We start from the raw sequence: 15758 nt of genomic DNA, 5'->3' as shown, positions 1-15758 counted from the left end.
CTCCAGCTGCCCCGCATTCATGGCTAGACAGCCAATTTTGTAGGGATGTACGAAAGTCACTTACCTTTTTGCGGATTGTGTTTGTGGGGGGGGGGGAGGCGCTCCGTCCCTCCCCCCAGAAACCTCGACGGGGGGAGGCGATCTGGTCCTCCCCCCGGAATCCTGCCCGGCTGGCTCTGCTCCGTGGCGGCTCCGCAGAGCAGTCGGCCAGCCAGGGCCGTCTGCAGCCGGATTTCCGGCTGCGGACTGGCTGGTGTGGATGCAAATGGCGGCCACTGTAGTGGCTGCCATTTGCATCCAGCCAAGCAGCCATGATAGGCTACGTAAGAATTTACATAGCCTATCACGGCTAACCCCCCCCCCCAAAAAAGGGCATACGCAAATGGCGGCAGCTACGGCGGCCGCCATTGGCGTTCCCTATTTTTTGCCGTTTTTTACATAATTGCCTACGTAAATATTTACGTAGGCAGTTACGGCAAAAAAAAAAAAAAGGAAACCGCAAATAGCGTAGTGGGCACTATTTGCCTTTCTCTTTCTTTCGCCGTAAAACCCTACGTAAATATTTATTATTTATTTATTACATTTCTATCCCACCTTTCTTCCATCATAGAACTCAAGGTGGCTACATATGGTTCCCAGGTGGTCTCCCCTCCAAGTACTGACCAAACTGAAACCTGCTTAGTTTCACAAGGTGGCTGCCTCATGTGCCTTCAGACTATGCCCTGGATCACTATATACTGGCCTGGCCTGACAAATCTTCCTCTGCTTCCTAACTCAATCAAGATAACACTGTTGTTGTTGTTGTTGTTCAGTCGTGTCCGACTCTTCGTGATGCCATGGACCATAGCACGCCAGGCCTTCTTGTCCTGCGCTCTCTCCCAGAGTGTGCTCAAGTCCATATTCATTGCATCAGTGATGCTATCTAGCCATCTCATCCTCTGCCGCCGTCCCCTTCTCCTTTTGCCTTCAATCTTTCCCAGCATCAGGGTCTTTTCCAGGGAGTTTTCTCTTCGCATTTGGTGGCCAAAATATTTGAGCTTCAGCTTCAGTATCTGTCCTTCCAATGAGCAGTCAGGGTTGATTTCCTTTAGGATGGACTGATTTGACCTCCTTGCAGTCCAGGGGACTCGTAAGAGTCTTCTCCAGCACCACAGTTCGAAAGCATCAATTCTTCGGTGCTCAGCCTTCCTTATAGTCCAGCTCTCACACCCATACGTTGCTACAGGGAAAACCATAGCTTTGATTAAACGAACCTTTGTCTGCAAGGTGATGTCTCTGCTTCTTACTATGCTGTCTAGGTTTGCCATAGCTTTCCTCCCAAGCAGCAAGCGTCTTTTAATTTCATGGCTACAGTCACCATCTGCGGTGATCTTGGAGCCCAAGAAAATAAAATCTGTCACTGCTTCCATTTCTTCCCCTTCTATATACCAGGAAGTGATGGGGCCAGATGCCATGATCTATTTTTTTTTAATGTTGAGTTTCAAACCAGCTTTTGCACTCTCCACTTTCACCCTCAACGAGAGGCTGTTTAGATCCTCTTCGCTTTCTGCCATTAGGGTGGAGATAACACTGTATTTCTTATCAATTGGCTATTGAGAACGTTAAGTTCTTGTGTGACCTTTCAATTCATACCAAACCACACCCACCTAAAGTCAATCATCTCTCTTTGTCAAGATGATTTGACACTCATCTTCCCTTTTTTGTGCACTTTTTTTGTTCCCTTTTGTTGCTGCCCTACTCTTTTCTTTTTAGTTTTGTCTTTCTGTGACTATAACTGGTCTTAGACTACTGAACAAGGAAAGCCTTGTTGGGATACCCTTAGCCTGACTCACTATTGGAACTTTCACTGCTAGGTGCTCATCTCTGAACCTCCTCATCCAGTGATTCTTGTCCAGTTAAGCCTTGTCATAGCCAGGGAATGCTGTCTCTTTTTGCCTTCTCTTTGGATTAACCCTGATGCTCAGGACCCTTGCTCTCCCTCCTTTTGACATGTTTCTGGACAGATCATGAGGTTTTATATAGTATTGCAATGTCTTGTACAGTCTCTCTCCCCATCCCCTTTCTTATTTTATCTCTCTCTGCTCTCTCACTTTCCAGTACCCACCAATTCACCCCTCCTCCCCTGAATGCTAAAGCATCACCACACAGTTGCTGTGGGCTGCCTGATGCCTCATTTTTCTTCATCTCTCTCGCCATCCCCCTCCCCCTCCATTCTTGGACAAGCCTTCAGTAATTTACCTAGCAATTTGCCTTTTATTTCTCTTCATCAATAAAACCCTTCTCTTCCTGGAAAAGCCCTGTCCTTATCTCTGTAACTCCTAGGTACATTACAAGGGCATTCTGCTACCTAGGCTAAATTTCCTAAAGTTACACATGTATTTGGTAAATATGCTAGTTTTTTGGACTAGCTCTACTGGAATAGCACTAGTCTGTCCTCTGGCAGAATAGAACAAAGGGCACAGAGAGGAAGGTTCCTCTAGCACTAGAGTACTTCCAGATGGATTTATTCCCTGAACATGGAAAAGTAGGTTTCAAAAATATAAGTCCAAAGTAAGCATGGCATGAAGTCACTCTTAAGATAGTCAGGTGGCTGGTATTCTGTCCTGATTTTCTGACCTGCTGACGTGGTGTTGTTAATGAAAGATCTGGTTTGACTTGCTAAGCATGAAGGTGGGGGGGGGGAGGAAAGTGGTTTTTCAGTAGTGCTGACAGTTCCACAAAATCTAGAATTCTATAGAAATATTTGTTTAATGTGAAGTCTTCCTTGACTACATTTTACCCATGCTGATTGAATTTATTTTTGTTTTGATAAAGAGAGTATTCAGTAATTGATGGGTTTATGCTTTTTCTTGTGGGTTTTTAAAATCCATGTGCACAGCAAACTTGAAATTCAGGTGCCTCATAATCTTGTCAGAACACCCATCTTACATTTTATGAGTGTGAACTTCTACTGAGTGAATAATTGCACCCTTCTGGTGGTTTGGGCTAAATTAATTTTACTTCTCTTAAATAAAAATCAGCTTTCCAAGCTAATCAATTGTTGCATGTTCTTAATTTAGATGTATTGCTTGATTTCAGAAGTATTGAGAACAAAAAGCTTTGATTCATTAATTAAATGTATCAATTAATTAATAGCACACTGTTGGATTCGTTAATGAACAACATTTTCTTATTTATAATTCACTTTCCTGATGCGAATTTCCCACTTTCATTGACAGGTTTTCACCCTACACATTGCATGTTTCTGATGTTGTTCACTCTATATGTAGTGGTACAGAGCACAACTAAAAAAAAACCCCATCCAAAATAACAATTGTCAAGAAAAATAAGATTATTTAACCTAATAACTTTAATCAATGTCATTTATCTTTGCTTTCTTTAAATACTTTATTCAATGGGTTGGATCCAGAATTCCTGTGAGTAGAACTCTGCTCTTGGGATGATTCCACTGGACGAGTGAGAGGCAATTTTCACTGATTCCTCCTTTCCCAAGCAGCCCCCTGTAAAGGTGCTCCAGAGGGTTGGGGACAGTATAGGAGATGGGTGGAAGTGGGAATTGGCAAAAATCACCTCCTCCCCCTTTCTTCAGTGGGAGCCTCCACTGGATCTCAGTACCTTCTGCAAATGGGAAGAGCTCTTCTGTTTCTAGAGGGGACACTCTGGATCCAACCTGGTGTCTGTTAATAGTGGGGAAGAGCAAGAAACCATCCTCTTTTGCCTTACATTGGCAGCATTGCTAGCCTCAGATCTGACTAGTGAGATTCTATGTGAATTTGCCTCATAATTTCAATCTTATTGTCATGACTAGAACTTGCTTGGAAGCAGACAATGAATCTGGAATTATCAGGATGCATCCAATATCAAATCCTGTGCTTGTATAATACAGGTTTGGAGTTGAGGAGAACCTTGTATAGAATACTTTCACAGTGCTATCAAGGTTTATCAGCCTGGAGTCATTGTAATTATAATGCCACTGCTCAAATATGCTTGTTTACCATGTTTTCTATACAATAGATACCTGCTCAGCAAGCTTTTAGCTTCCATGCTGCTCCTTTTACTTCCAGTGTTCCTACAACAGTGTCACTGTGACGGCAATCCTGTTAGCTATCTTTTCTGGAAAGCAAAGTACAATGGCCCTGGGCAGTATACAATCGGACACTAGCACTAACATAAATTACATTGTACCAACATAAGGGACTTTAAGTGCAGCACCAATAGTAGTAATGGCACAATGGTATTCCCTGGAAAATACTGCCCCATTGGTTGGATCCAGTGGTGATTGTCCGCCAGTGAAACAGAACGTGCTGATGGAACAGGTTTTCCCTCCCCCTGCAGTCTCCTGCACATACCACAAATGTGCTCAGAGGGTTAGGGGACCTCTGGAGCACATTTGGGGGATATGGAGGGGCTTCAGAGGGAGGAGAGCACAAGGAAGTCCTGTTAGCAATTGGACTTCCACTCATGCATACCTTTTTTCAGTACAGTTGGCAACAAGATATTCTATCAAATACATTAAATCTATTCTTACTGTTTGCTATACTATCTGGATTAAGTTTGAATTGTGCTGGAAAATAAACTCTGGGCAAATGTATAGTTTGCTCTACTGAAGAAAGAGTCTATAAAACCAACAGTAAGTTTATTGTATTTTGGATTAAAAGAATAAAATAAAAGGTGTGTGTTCGATTTTTATTTCCATTGGTGATGATGGGTTCTCTATTTACTTTTGAACATTGTAGTCACATACACAGGAGTTGCATACATCTTCCAATGTGTATGTATGTTGATAGTAATATTAAATAAACATCACTGTTTGCTCAGTTTACAGGTCCTTTACTGAGATGTGCATGTTTAGTTTATATTACCCTTCTCTCTATCTTCAGACATACCATTGTTATTTCTAAAACTACGCTTGGGTATTTTAAAATAGTTTAAAAAAATATTTCTAGGTGCTCAAAGGTTTTTTTTAAAAAAAAAAACTGGTCACCTGTGAACTATTAGTTTCATTAATACAGATGCAGTATAGTGAGCAAATGAATAAGCTGGCATCCAGAAGGTTGCCAGTCCAAAACTCAGCTCAGCTATGAACTTTCCCGGTGGCCTTAGAAAAGCCATTGTCTCTCAGCCTCCTATCTCCAAGATGGCAGTAATGATACTGTTTGTCTTGCAGGGCTGTTGTAAGAATTATTTGGATACATTGGGTCAGATGAAGACTGGTGCTCAGTGGAATTCCATTGGTGCTAGAAGAATGGGACAGGGTGGTAATTTTCTTTGGAAACCACTCTACAGAAAAGCAGAAGAGTGGTGTTGGGGATTGCAGGGGAGAGGGAGAATCATAGAAAATTGCTGCCCCACTCCCATCCTCCAGTGGGGAGTCTTCACTGGATCCTGTTCACAGAGGGGCAAGTAGGGCTGTCAGGGGATATATGATTTGGTGAAAGAAGTATTGACAGTAATTTTTATTCAGCAATCGGGCATTTTCCAGGAAAGATCAAAAAGTACCTCTAGATGGATGGACAGAAATGGACAGGATGGGAAAATAGACTTGAGAAAAATCAACATAACACCTAGTGGATTCTCCACCAAGAGAAGGAGCAATTAAAAGGAAGAGACACCAACAAAGAAGGGATTTTTGGAGAGTGGAGAGGAGAACTAGGAGGGGACAGGATCATGCATAGAAAAGAAGGCAAGGGAGTTAAATAGTAATACAGTTATTTAGAGTGCAATCCTATGGCTGCTAGTCAGCAGCTAGATGACCACAGGATAGGTCAGTTCCCTGAGAACCTACCTCCACCCCCTCCCGCGCTGCCTATGAGGCAGTGTGGAATGGCCCCACACTCCGCGCTAAGAAGAGGAGTGCGGAGTGGCGAAAATGGAGCATTCCTGGGGACGTGACGGGGTGGGGAGGGTGGAAGTGCCATTCTGAAGCTTCCTATGCATTGGCTGGTGTCTTCCCCTCCCCCTGATCCACCTTCCTATAGCTAGACAGCTGAAATTGGCTGTCTAGCCACAAATGCAGTGCAGCTGAAGAGCAGAGGGGACAATCCCCTCCGTGCTTCTCCTGCCCTGCATTGGATAGGCGGTCGCCTATCCCGCACCCTAAGAATATTATCTGTAGGGGACAGGGAAAGATGAACAAAGGAAATGCCCTGAGAGATGTCAAGAAAAGATTTAATTAGAAATGTTGCTAGAACAGTTTCAATCAAGTAGATAAAGTGAAAGCCAAATCCCTTTCTGTCCATGTTCAGCATCTCTGGAAAAATGCCCTCATCTACCCCATAATCCATTTATAGTAACATGGGAGGCATATGAATATGTATATATTTCTAGAAGTTTACACATTAGCTTTGGATTTTTGCTTCTTTGTTTGCTGTTTAATACTTTATTCAGCTGGGCTGCTACTTTTTGTAACTAAAATTGTGGATGCATTTTGCTGTTGTGTAAGCAAACATGTATTTACATTTCTGGAAATATGTTGCATGTATTGTATTTCTTTCAGGTTTATCTATAGATTATGCAGAGAACAAACTTTATTGGATCAGTTCAGGAAATGGAACCATAAACCGATGCACCTTGGATGGTGGTAATTTTGAAGTAATAGATTCAATGAAAGAAGAACTAACAAAAGCCACAGCCTTAACTATTATGGGTAAGTAAATGCCTAAGTAAACATGTTCAGCATCTAGCATTTCACTCTTCAGATGCAGATTAATGTAGACCTATAAGAAGCCTGTTAAAGTTGCTCTTCTGTCAATGCAAAAGTACTTCCTACGTACAAAATTTGAAAGCAGCATCTTGCTTTTCATTTTATTTAAACTATTGTTTTATGCATAAATCTCCATTCAGCCATACTGCTGAAATTTTCTATTAAACCAGATGGCATTACAACTTGGGAAGTTGTGTGATTTGGGGAGTGAAAGATTCATCCATGGGTGTGTCCTTGCTCCATGGTGCAAAGATTTTTTTTTTTTTTGCATGTTCTTAGCTACAGTTCCCTTTCCTACATTTGCAGCAAACCTTTTCATACTTCCCTTCTTGATATTGTAGTACATCTAGTTTTCAGTCTTTAGTTGTGCAAGTAAATCTGTGCTGATAGTTGTTCTTAAAGAACAAAACACCTTTGGTTGAATTGTTAGTCTAGGGACGGTATAAATATGTAACATGGCTCTTCTATTAACTCTAGTTAAGGGATTAGTGGTGGAAGCTCTTGTTGTTGATTATTTGATAGATCGCTGTGAAAAATCAAGAGAAAAAGGCAAAAAAAAGTTTTATAACCTGCATAGTTAATAGGTTTCTTAAAATTGGAGGGTGTGGTAGCATGACACCCTTCAAGGGAATTTCAAATCCTCACTACATACATAGCCTTGTTAAGGTGAAACCCTAGTAGCAGTAATGGTTGAGGCTAGTGATGCCTGAAGTGTTACTAAGAGATGGGGAGCAGGAACAGGGAGAATCTTGCCAGAGTGGGGAAGGAAGGGCGGCTGGGAAGGAGTGTGCAAGCCTGCAGACTCTCCCCAGTCTCTTGCCTATGGATAAGTGATGAGTCTGACTTCCTGCTTAAGTTATTTATGAGTTTGTTTAAGGCACGGTGGACCAACGATCTAGAAAATAATAATTTAGCTGGAAGAAATTGTAGCATGCTAGACTGCTTTTTAATCTAATCTCTTGAGTCCATGGTGAGTGGATTGTTGTGGAGTGATAACTATTTATACCTTTATGTAATGTTTGACAACCCCTGTCATAGTTCTCTTTCTCTCATTTGGGACATACAGAACGCTAATAATTCTGTGCTCTTAAGCAGAAGAATTCTTTTTCATTTTAAAATATGCAGACAAAATTAAATAAAGACAAAAAACATCACAACTATGAAACATTCTGTTTAGGTGCTAGCGTGTGCAATTTTCAAATGTATCTAAGGGAATTATTTTAAGAGCTTTCAGTCTGAACTCAGTTAGTATATTGTTTCAGCTTCTAAAATGGTGTTCAAGATGTTGATATTTTTCATTCACTTAGAACAGGAAAAAAACAAAAATGTACATTAACGTTAGCTGTGCTAATTCCTATATACATAGGGTTGTATCCAACAGTGTTCTTCTGCCAGCATAATGGATACCACTGGCAGATCAAATTGCTTTTCTCCCCTGCTGCACCCTGCACATCCATCAAATCTGCTCCAGAGGGTTGGGAGACTGTGGAACAGATCTGAGGGACATGTAGTGGGGAGAGGAAGGGAAACCTCCCTTGTGCAAGAGGAAGTCCTCTCATGTAACATTTGATTAAGCCCATTGCTAAAGTTATTGAAAAGCAGGAGAATGTACCAGTGTATAAAACAGATATTTAGATAGACTAAAAAATGAGTATGTATGAATCAGTGAGACTTCCCCCCCCACCCCAAATACAATGAGAATCATACTGTATGAACTCAATAGTGTTTTCTTTAAACATTTTGGCTTGCTCATCATATGTCCAGGGCATTTTTATATTGATGGCATTTCCATTAGTATATTTAATATAGGAATTTATGCAGCTATTTTATAGAATTGCTAAAATGGAATTCATTGAACTCTCAGATCTTTTGCTAGACTCAACATAAATTATGATGTGCTGTAATTTCCTGGGGAAGAGACCCAGTGACAAAGCACATGCCTTGCAAGAGGCCCAGTGATAAAACACAGGACACATTATCAATTTATGGCATCTCCAGACTCCGATTAAAGGGATCAAGCAAAAAGATGTGAAAAACCTCTGCCTGAGATTTGGACAGCTGCTGACTGTCAGAGCAGACAATATTGGGTAGATGAATAAATAGTCTGATTTAGTATAATTCAATCTTAAAGCACCATGGGAATCCATTGAAAACATTTCTGTGTGAATTTTAAGTGTTGCACCAGGACACATTTGCACATTATGTTTTCCAGTGTAGACAGGAGGGAATTTGCCTCCATTTCTTGGAAAGGAATGGAGAACATGGCTTAAGGCGGCAGTGGATAAAGGGACGTTGTGGGCCATAAAACCAACCAAGAGTCTCGTTGCACCTTAAAGACTAACAAATTTATTCTGGCATAAGCTTTCATGGACAATAGTCCACTTCATCAGATGCATGACCTGGACTTCACAAAAGCTTATGCCAGAATAAATTTGTTATCTGGTTGCAGAATGGAAACCACCACCAGAATAGAATTCCCCTCCCCCTGCACCCCCCCCTCCATGAAACTGAACTGCAGGGGGAGGAGAGGACAGCAAAGTCCCGTTGCACCAGCAGAAGTCCACTTGTGCAACTTTGGATTCAACCTTTTGTTGTTTTTGCTGTTGCATATTTTACAGTAGAAGTGTAGAAATCAGAATAGGCTAATTGAGCCTGATGATTTATTTTGATGGATTAGGCCCTAATTAGGTACCACAGCTCAAGGACAGTGCAGGTGGGTCAAGCTGTCATCTTTTTCTCTTTTTTTAAGCAAAAGGTTTTGTACTTTTTGGTAGAAACACCCATTTAATTGTGTTAGACTAAGTTTTTAGAATCTGTGGCTGGGCCAGAAATAGAGATGATCTTGAGGAATAATCACATGTGGTTTATTACTGTAACCCTACCTGCATCTTCAAATACTACATCATATCAAGAATTGACAGGAAAAAATGGTATTGTTAGATAATTTTAAAAGTAATAGGAAAGAGCCAAATATATATGTGAGAGTATGTCACATATATTGGTGTTGCATTTGGTGGCATTGCAGTGATTCAGAGATGCAACAAGTCTGAACTCTTAGTAAATGTGAGGTTGGTTTGTAAATGATTACATGGCGTTTTGCCCTAGGCACTATTTTGGGAATAGACATAAGATTTTTCTACATTCAGTGGAGTATTTCCTACTATGTTGTAAGATGTTGGTGGTTTCCTGGCTTTTACACATTTCCCCCCATTCTAAAAGGGTGAAATACCTCTCCAAAGACTTAGTTTAAGCTAAAATCTGCTGGTATTTTTGGTATTTTGAGTTTTTTACCTTGCTCTTTTTACCTTCAGCCCTGCTCACACTGGAATGCAGCCCTGAAGAGCTTTTCCAAAATTGAATTTGGCCCTCAGGATAAAAGAGGTTCAACACACCTGGTGTAGGTGAATTCAGCCTTTTGGCTCAATCCTATGCATGTTTACAGAAAAATAATCCCTCTTGAGTTAATTGGGACTTATTTCCAGATAAACGTGCACAGGCTGTAGTCAGTTAGGAGTAGGAGAGCATTACTAATTCCAAGTAATCTGAACCTCTCTTTTACCCAATAGCAACAAAATAATAGTAAAAGGTGGAAGATAGTAAATCTTAGTTTGTTTAGATTAATCCTTTTACAGGACTTCACTTCAGGCAGAAGAAAACAGAAATTTGTTTCTTACCATGAATTTCTGTTCTCAGAGCCTCACGGAGGACATTTCTTAACCTCGGGATGGAGCCTCCTTCTGGAGCTTGTAGGAAGAGCCAAAAGTTGCTTCTTCAGGGGAGGAGCTGCCTTACCATCCCAGACTGGACTGTCAGAGCAACCCTTCAACCCCACATGGAAAATAGACAAAAAACGGAACTACGCCTGGAATTGGCATGAAAACAATATTAAAAGGAACAATATCTAGTTAAATACTAGGCATAAGTTGTCACGGTAAACAATTGGGACAGGAAGGAATGAACCCAGGAATCCCTATCTACCTCCCACACATATGCAAGGGTAATAGCCCCTTCCTGCCAAAACCTACACTGGTCCCTAAATTGGGTCAGTGGAATGCCCTCTGTGAGGTTCTGAGAACAGCAAATTCACAGTAACAAACACATTTCTGTTTTCTCCAGATCCTCATGGAGGGTGTTCCTTAACCTTGGGACTTAGCAGAGCAGTGCATAATTCTCAGGGTGGGACAGCAGGGATCAGTGCCCTAAATCACTGGGACCTTCTGCAGTACCTTACACCCAAAGGCTGCATCTGCAGAGGCAGCAACATCAATTTTATAGTGCATGGTAAATGTATGTACAGATGCCCAAGTAGCTGCTAGTGCTTTGCAGATGTCAATTATGGGAAAATCCCCTTTAAGTGCTACAGAATCTGCTGCCCCACTTAAGGAGTGGGCCGTTATTCTCTCCTGGGGGTTGATTGTCCAGTGCTTCATAAGCTACTCTGATGGCTTCCTTCAGCCAACATGAGACTGTGGCCTTTGACACCTTCTGTCCCAAAACCCTAGGCTGGAAGGAGGTGAAGGGAGACTCTGATCTCCTAATGGCAGCTGTCCTGTCCAAATAAAAACCTAACTCCTGCCTTACATCTAGTCTTTGCCAGTTCTTTTCCTGAAAATAAACCGGCTTGGGATCGAAAGATGGGAGAGAAATCTCTACAGTCCTGTGAAACAAAGAATTAACCTTCAGGATGAAAGAAGGATGAGTTCTCAACATCACTTTATCATCATGGAAAATGCGTAACTGTGGATCCACAGACAAGGCCCCCAATTCGGAATCCCAGGGGCCGAGGTAATTGCAACTAAAAACACTGTCCTGAGAGTGAGAAGTTTCAAAGAACAAGATGCCATGGGTTCAAAAGGCTTCCCCATGAGTGCTGTAAGCACCCAACTGAGATTCCATGTCGGAAAACATTGCACTACCAGAGGATTAATCAGAGACACTCCCTTAAGAAACCTCTTAATATGGGGATGAGATGAAAGAGACCCCCTGCCATTGCATCCCAGCACACTATTCAGAGCTGCCACTTGGCAATTAAGACTGTTAGTACTCAAACCTTTATTAAGGCCTGCCTGAAGAAACTCTAAGACCTCTGTGACCCAAAGAAGGCATCTGACCACTAGCCCTACACCAGCTCACGAAAGTTCTCCAAGTTGTGTTGTAAACCTTGTTTGTAGACACCTGTCTGGATGAGAGGTGTGTTTGCAAACTTCTGGTGAGTATCCCAACTGTTCTAACCATTGCCTTTCAGCCTCCAGGCTGTCAGTCACAAGAGCTCCAGATGAGGGTGTGCTATCGGCCCCTGCAGCAGTAGATCCCCTTGAACAGGCAGCCTCCACAGATTCTGTTGAGATAGGATGACAAGTTCCAGGAACCAAGGTCTTCTTGATCAATAAGGTTCAATGAGAATCACTTCCACTGAGGATCACATTATTGTCTGGATCACCTTGGGTAAGAGTAGAAAGAGTGGGAAATCATATAGGAGACCACCTGGCCATGGACATTCCAATGCATTTTCCCCTTCTGCCATAGGACAGTGAAACCTGGAGAGGAAATGTGGTAGTTGAACATTCTCACTGGTGGCAAACAGATCTACTACTGGGTTCCTGAACTGGTATGTCACCTGAAGGAGCGCCCGAGGGTTGAGCTGCCACTCCAACTCCTATATAGATGTGCAACTGAGCCAATCTGCTCTCAGATTGGATAATCCTGCTAGATGTTCTGCCTGTATGGATTTTAGATATGTTTCTGCCCAGGACAGCATTTCTTTTGCCAAACGATTCAGTAATGAAGACCGAGTCCCGCCTTGTTTGTTTACGTATGCCTTGGCTGTGGTATTGTTTGTGTGATCAATACGTGGACTCCTGAAACGTCTTCTGTAAACTCCCAAAGTGCTAGGTAGACTGCTTTCACTTCTAACCAGTTGATGCTCTTTGACTTGTCCCTTTCTGACCAGATCCCCTGTGCAACCTTGTGATCCAGATGGGACCCCCCCAACCAAAGAGACTGGCATCTGTTGTGATGGACTTCCTCACCAGGAGTTCCATGGATTGGCCCTGTTTGAGTCTCATTGGTTCCAGCCACCAGTAAAGTTCCCTTGTGAGTGAGCTTGGAATCTTCACCTCGATGTGTGTTTGGGTGACTATATGTAGGGATGTTGTGGGAGTCCAAGAAGGGGGTAAAGTCTGGTGGACTCCCCCTTGCTTGGCCTCCTGGACTCCAGTCTGTGGACCACACCACTTATTGGCCCCTGTTCATCTCCCTGGTCACACCATCGAGCAGTCGCAGGTGCCTGGCAAGCGGTGCACAGCCACTTGACCCCTCAGCAAGCTGTCATTTGGGGTAAAAATGGTGGCTCGTTGTTTTACATAAAAGACCTTTTATGTAAGTGACGGCGATACAGTGGCCATATACGCAACATTACAGGCATGGATGGTTTATTCATGCCTGTAATCTTGCATAAATGGCCACAGTTTATGCAAAATGGTGACTTGCTGAGGGGTCAAGCAGCCATGCACCACCCAGCAGCTCATCCAAGGAGCTGAACAGGGGTGGGTAAGTGATGGCAGTCCAGTGAGCAGGGCGAGCACAGGGTCATTCACCCATCCCTAACTATATGCTCCTGAAGAGGAAGGAGAAGAGTCTAAGGAGGTCTTGTGTGCAGTCTTTTTGCCCAAGGAACTAGTTCCTGGCATGACACTCGCACTCGCAGAAGCTGTGCCAGTAGCATCATACCTGCTGTCCTTGCCTCCAGCTCTAGGGAGACAAGCTGACAAATCTTGTGACATCTTTCCCCTGTGAGGGAAATGTTGAGAGCTGCCATTATTCAGGATAACCCCCCAGATGGATCCACAGTTGGGTAGGAGTGACTCTTCTTCAAACTGACCACAAACCCATGTTCCTGTAGGCATTTTAGGTTTGTCTGAATGTCCTGCAGACTCTTGCTTTCTGAGAGTGACCCGATGAGAATATCACCCAGGCACAGGTGCAGACTTATTCCCTTTGTATAAAGATGTGCCACCAGAGCCATGAGTATCTTTGTAAACACTCCGGGTGCTGCTGAGGTCAATCTGAACAGGAGGGCCCAATACTGGTAGTGCCGGTGGTTGCAGCAAAACCTTAAACATTCTCAATGGGCTTGCCTGATATGCGCAGGAAGGTACACTTCCAGGAGGTTGACTGATGCTAGGAACTCTGCTTCTGAGATTGCCTCCACAATGGAACTGAGGGTTTCCATCATGAGATGTTTCTTGGCCATCCACTTATTCAGCCATTTGAGATCCAACATGGCCCCGGTGTCCTGATTTTTCTTGGGCACCAAAGAAAAGATGGACTAAACCCCACAGTGGATGTCCTTGTCTGGAACAAGTTCTATGGCCCTGTTCAATAGGAGATTATCTATAGCCATCAAGAAATTCGGATGTTTTAAAGGATCCCAGGATTGGGGGATGCCACAAACTTGTTCCTGGGTGGAGAAGCCATCTCCAGGGCATAGTGTTTGGTCACTCTCTCTCTCACCCAGAAGTGCATTGTGGTATGACTCCCTGCCAAACAAAGTGAAGCAGGTGTCCCCTGATCTGGAAGCCAGTCAGGACTCCTCTGGTGTCAGACCAACTGGTGTTTCTTTGGGTCTTTGCCTGATAAATGGACTGAGGATACAGTGGAGTTCCTTTTAGTTGATGTCCCAGTAGAGTGCCTCCATCTGGATTTGGATCCTGCCACTGGGTGGCCTCTGGGGAAAAACTTGTTCTGAAAGGAAAAAGACTGTTCTATCTGTCTTCCTTCTTTGCATTAGGGAGGGTTTTCTTTTTATCCTTGGTTTCAACCAATACATTCTCCAAGGGACCACCAAACTGGTTGGTGCCTGTAAAGATGGAATTCACCAGGCAGGCCTGAGAGCCTGGATCAACATCCCAGCTGCACAGTCAGATGTTTCTCCTGTTGAGGGTGTTAGTAGCCATAGCCCTGGCACTGACTTGCAGTGCATCAGGGGTTGAGTCCACCAATAGTGACATGGTATGATTTTCCTAAAGCTATCTTTTACTGGTTTGGGCACAGAATCATCATCTGCTAGGTCTTCTGCCCACCTGAAAATGGCTCTTGAAAAGAATGTGTTGATGGCAAAAGCTCTGAAGCCTGCTGCTGCTTCAAAGTTCTTACATAAAGCTGCATAAGCAGTGCATCCTCTTATTGCACTGATCCCTAGGGCCAGTTTCTCCATATGCTGGGATAACTGCAGAGGAAGAGAGGGCAGCCAGGGGGGCATCAACTACTAGAACTTTAGAAGTTCCACAGTTTTGGTTGGCAGGGTATACAGTTCGTTAACCAGCCTAGAGATGGGTTTTGTCTTAGCAGGGTTGGCCCACCCTGATTTCCAGACTGTACAGAAAGACCTGGGAAAGGGAACAGAGACTGGGGTGGCTCGTTCTTGGGGAAAGGCAGCCTTGTCCCCATCTTGGGCCAGATCTCTAGCTGCCTCATCAGGTTTGTGGGCTTCTAGCTGAAGTTTTCAGGAAGCCTTAGCTAGTAAAATGAGAAAAATATCAGGTTGAAAGAGTCAGCCTTTCAGGCCTGGGACTCCACCTTCTCCTCTGAAAGTTCACCAGTTTCCTTCTCACTAGCCTCAGAGGGTGAGTCAATTTGAAGCAAGAATCTCTTTAGCCTTAAACAAGAGGGCCTGACTATATGCTGCCTCTTTTTTCCTTTACCCTGGCCCTGTCTCTTCCTGAAATGGAGGAGCAGAATAAAAGGAGGGGACTCACAAAGGAAGGAGGCCCTTCTGAGGAGCACTTGTGCATGGATTAGCCCCTGGGTTTGCCTTCCTTTTTGCTGTTCTTTCTTACCTTTTTTTCTTTTTGTGGGTAGAATGAGAAGAGGAACGGAAATGCCCCCATGAAGTGTTGCCCATGGTCCCTGCTAGGATGTGTTCAGGGGAGGGGGGAGAAAGAAGAGAGAAAAAGAGACAAACAAATGAGAAAGGGCAAAACTCTAAGAAAAGCAACTAGATATGGGCTTTTAAGAGCTCCAGCTCAGCTCAGCTCAACCATTTAGCTCAGGAAGC

General features: G+C 43.3%; 1 protein-coding gene across 1 annotated transcript in view; it reads left to right on the top strand.

The window, feature by feature from the left end:
• The window catches only part of LRP1B (LDL receptor related protein 1B), a 1474154-nt gene that overhangs the window by 1105428 nt on the left and 352968 nt on the right, over positions 1-15758 (top strand). The window contains exon 33 of the mRNA XM_084809602.1: positions 6497-6646. Within this exon, the coding sequence (XP_084665728.1) occupies positions 6497-6646 (150 nt within the window). The remainder of the gene's footprint in view (positions 1-6496; positions 6647-15758) is intronic.

This window comes from Heloderma suspectum, chromosome 1 (assembly GCF_057233095.1).
Source record: "Heloderma suspectum isolate Gila_16-S chromosome 1, 16-S_ref, whole genome shotgun sequence".
Lineage (NCBI taxonomy): Eukaryota > Metazoa > Chordata > Lepidosauria > Squamata > Helodermatidae > Heloderma > Heloderma suspectum.
This window is presented reverse-complemented; position numbering and strand designations above follow the sequence as displayed.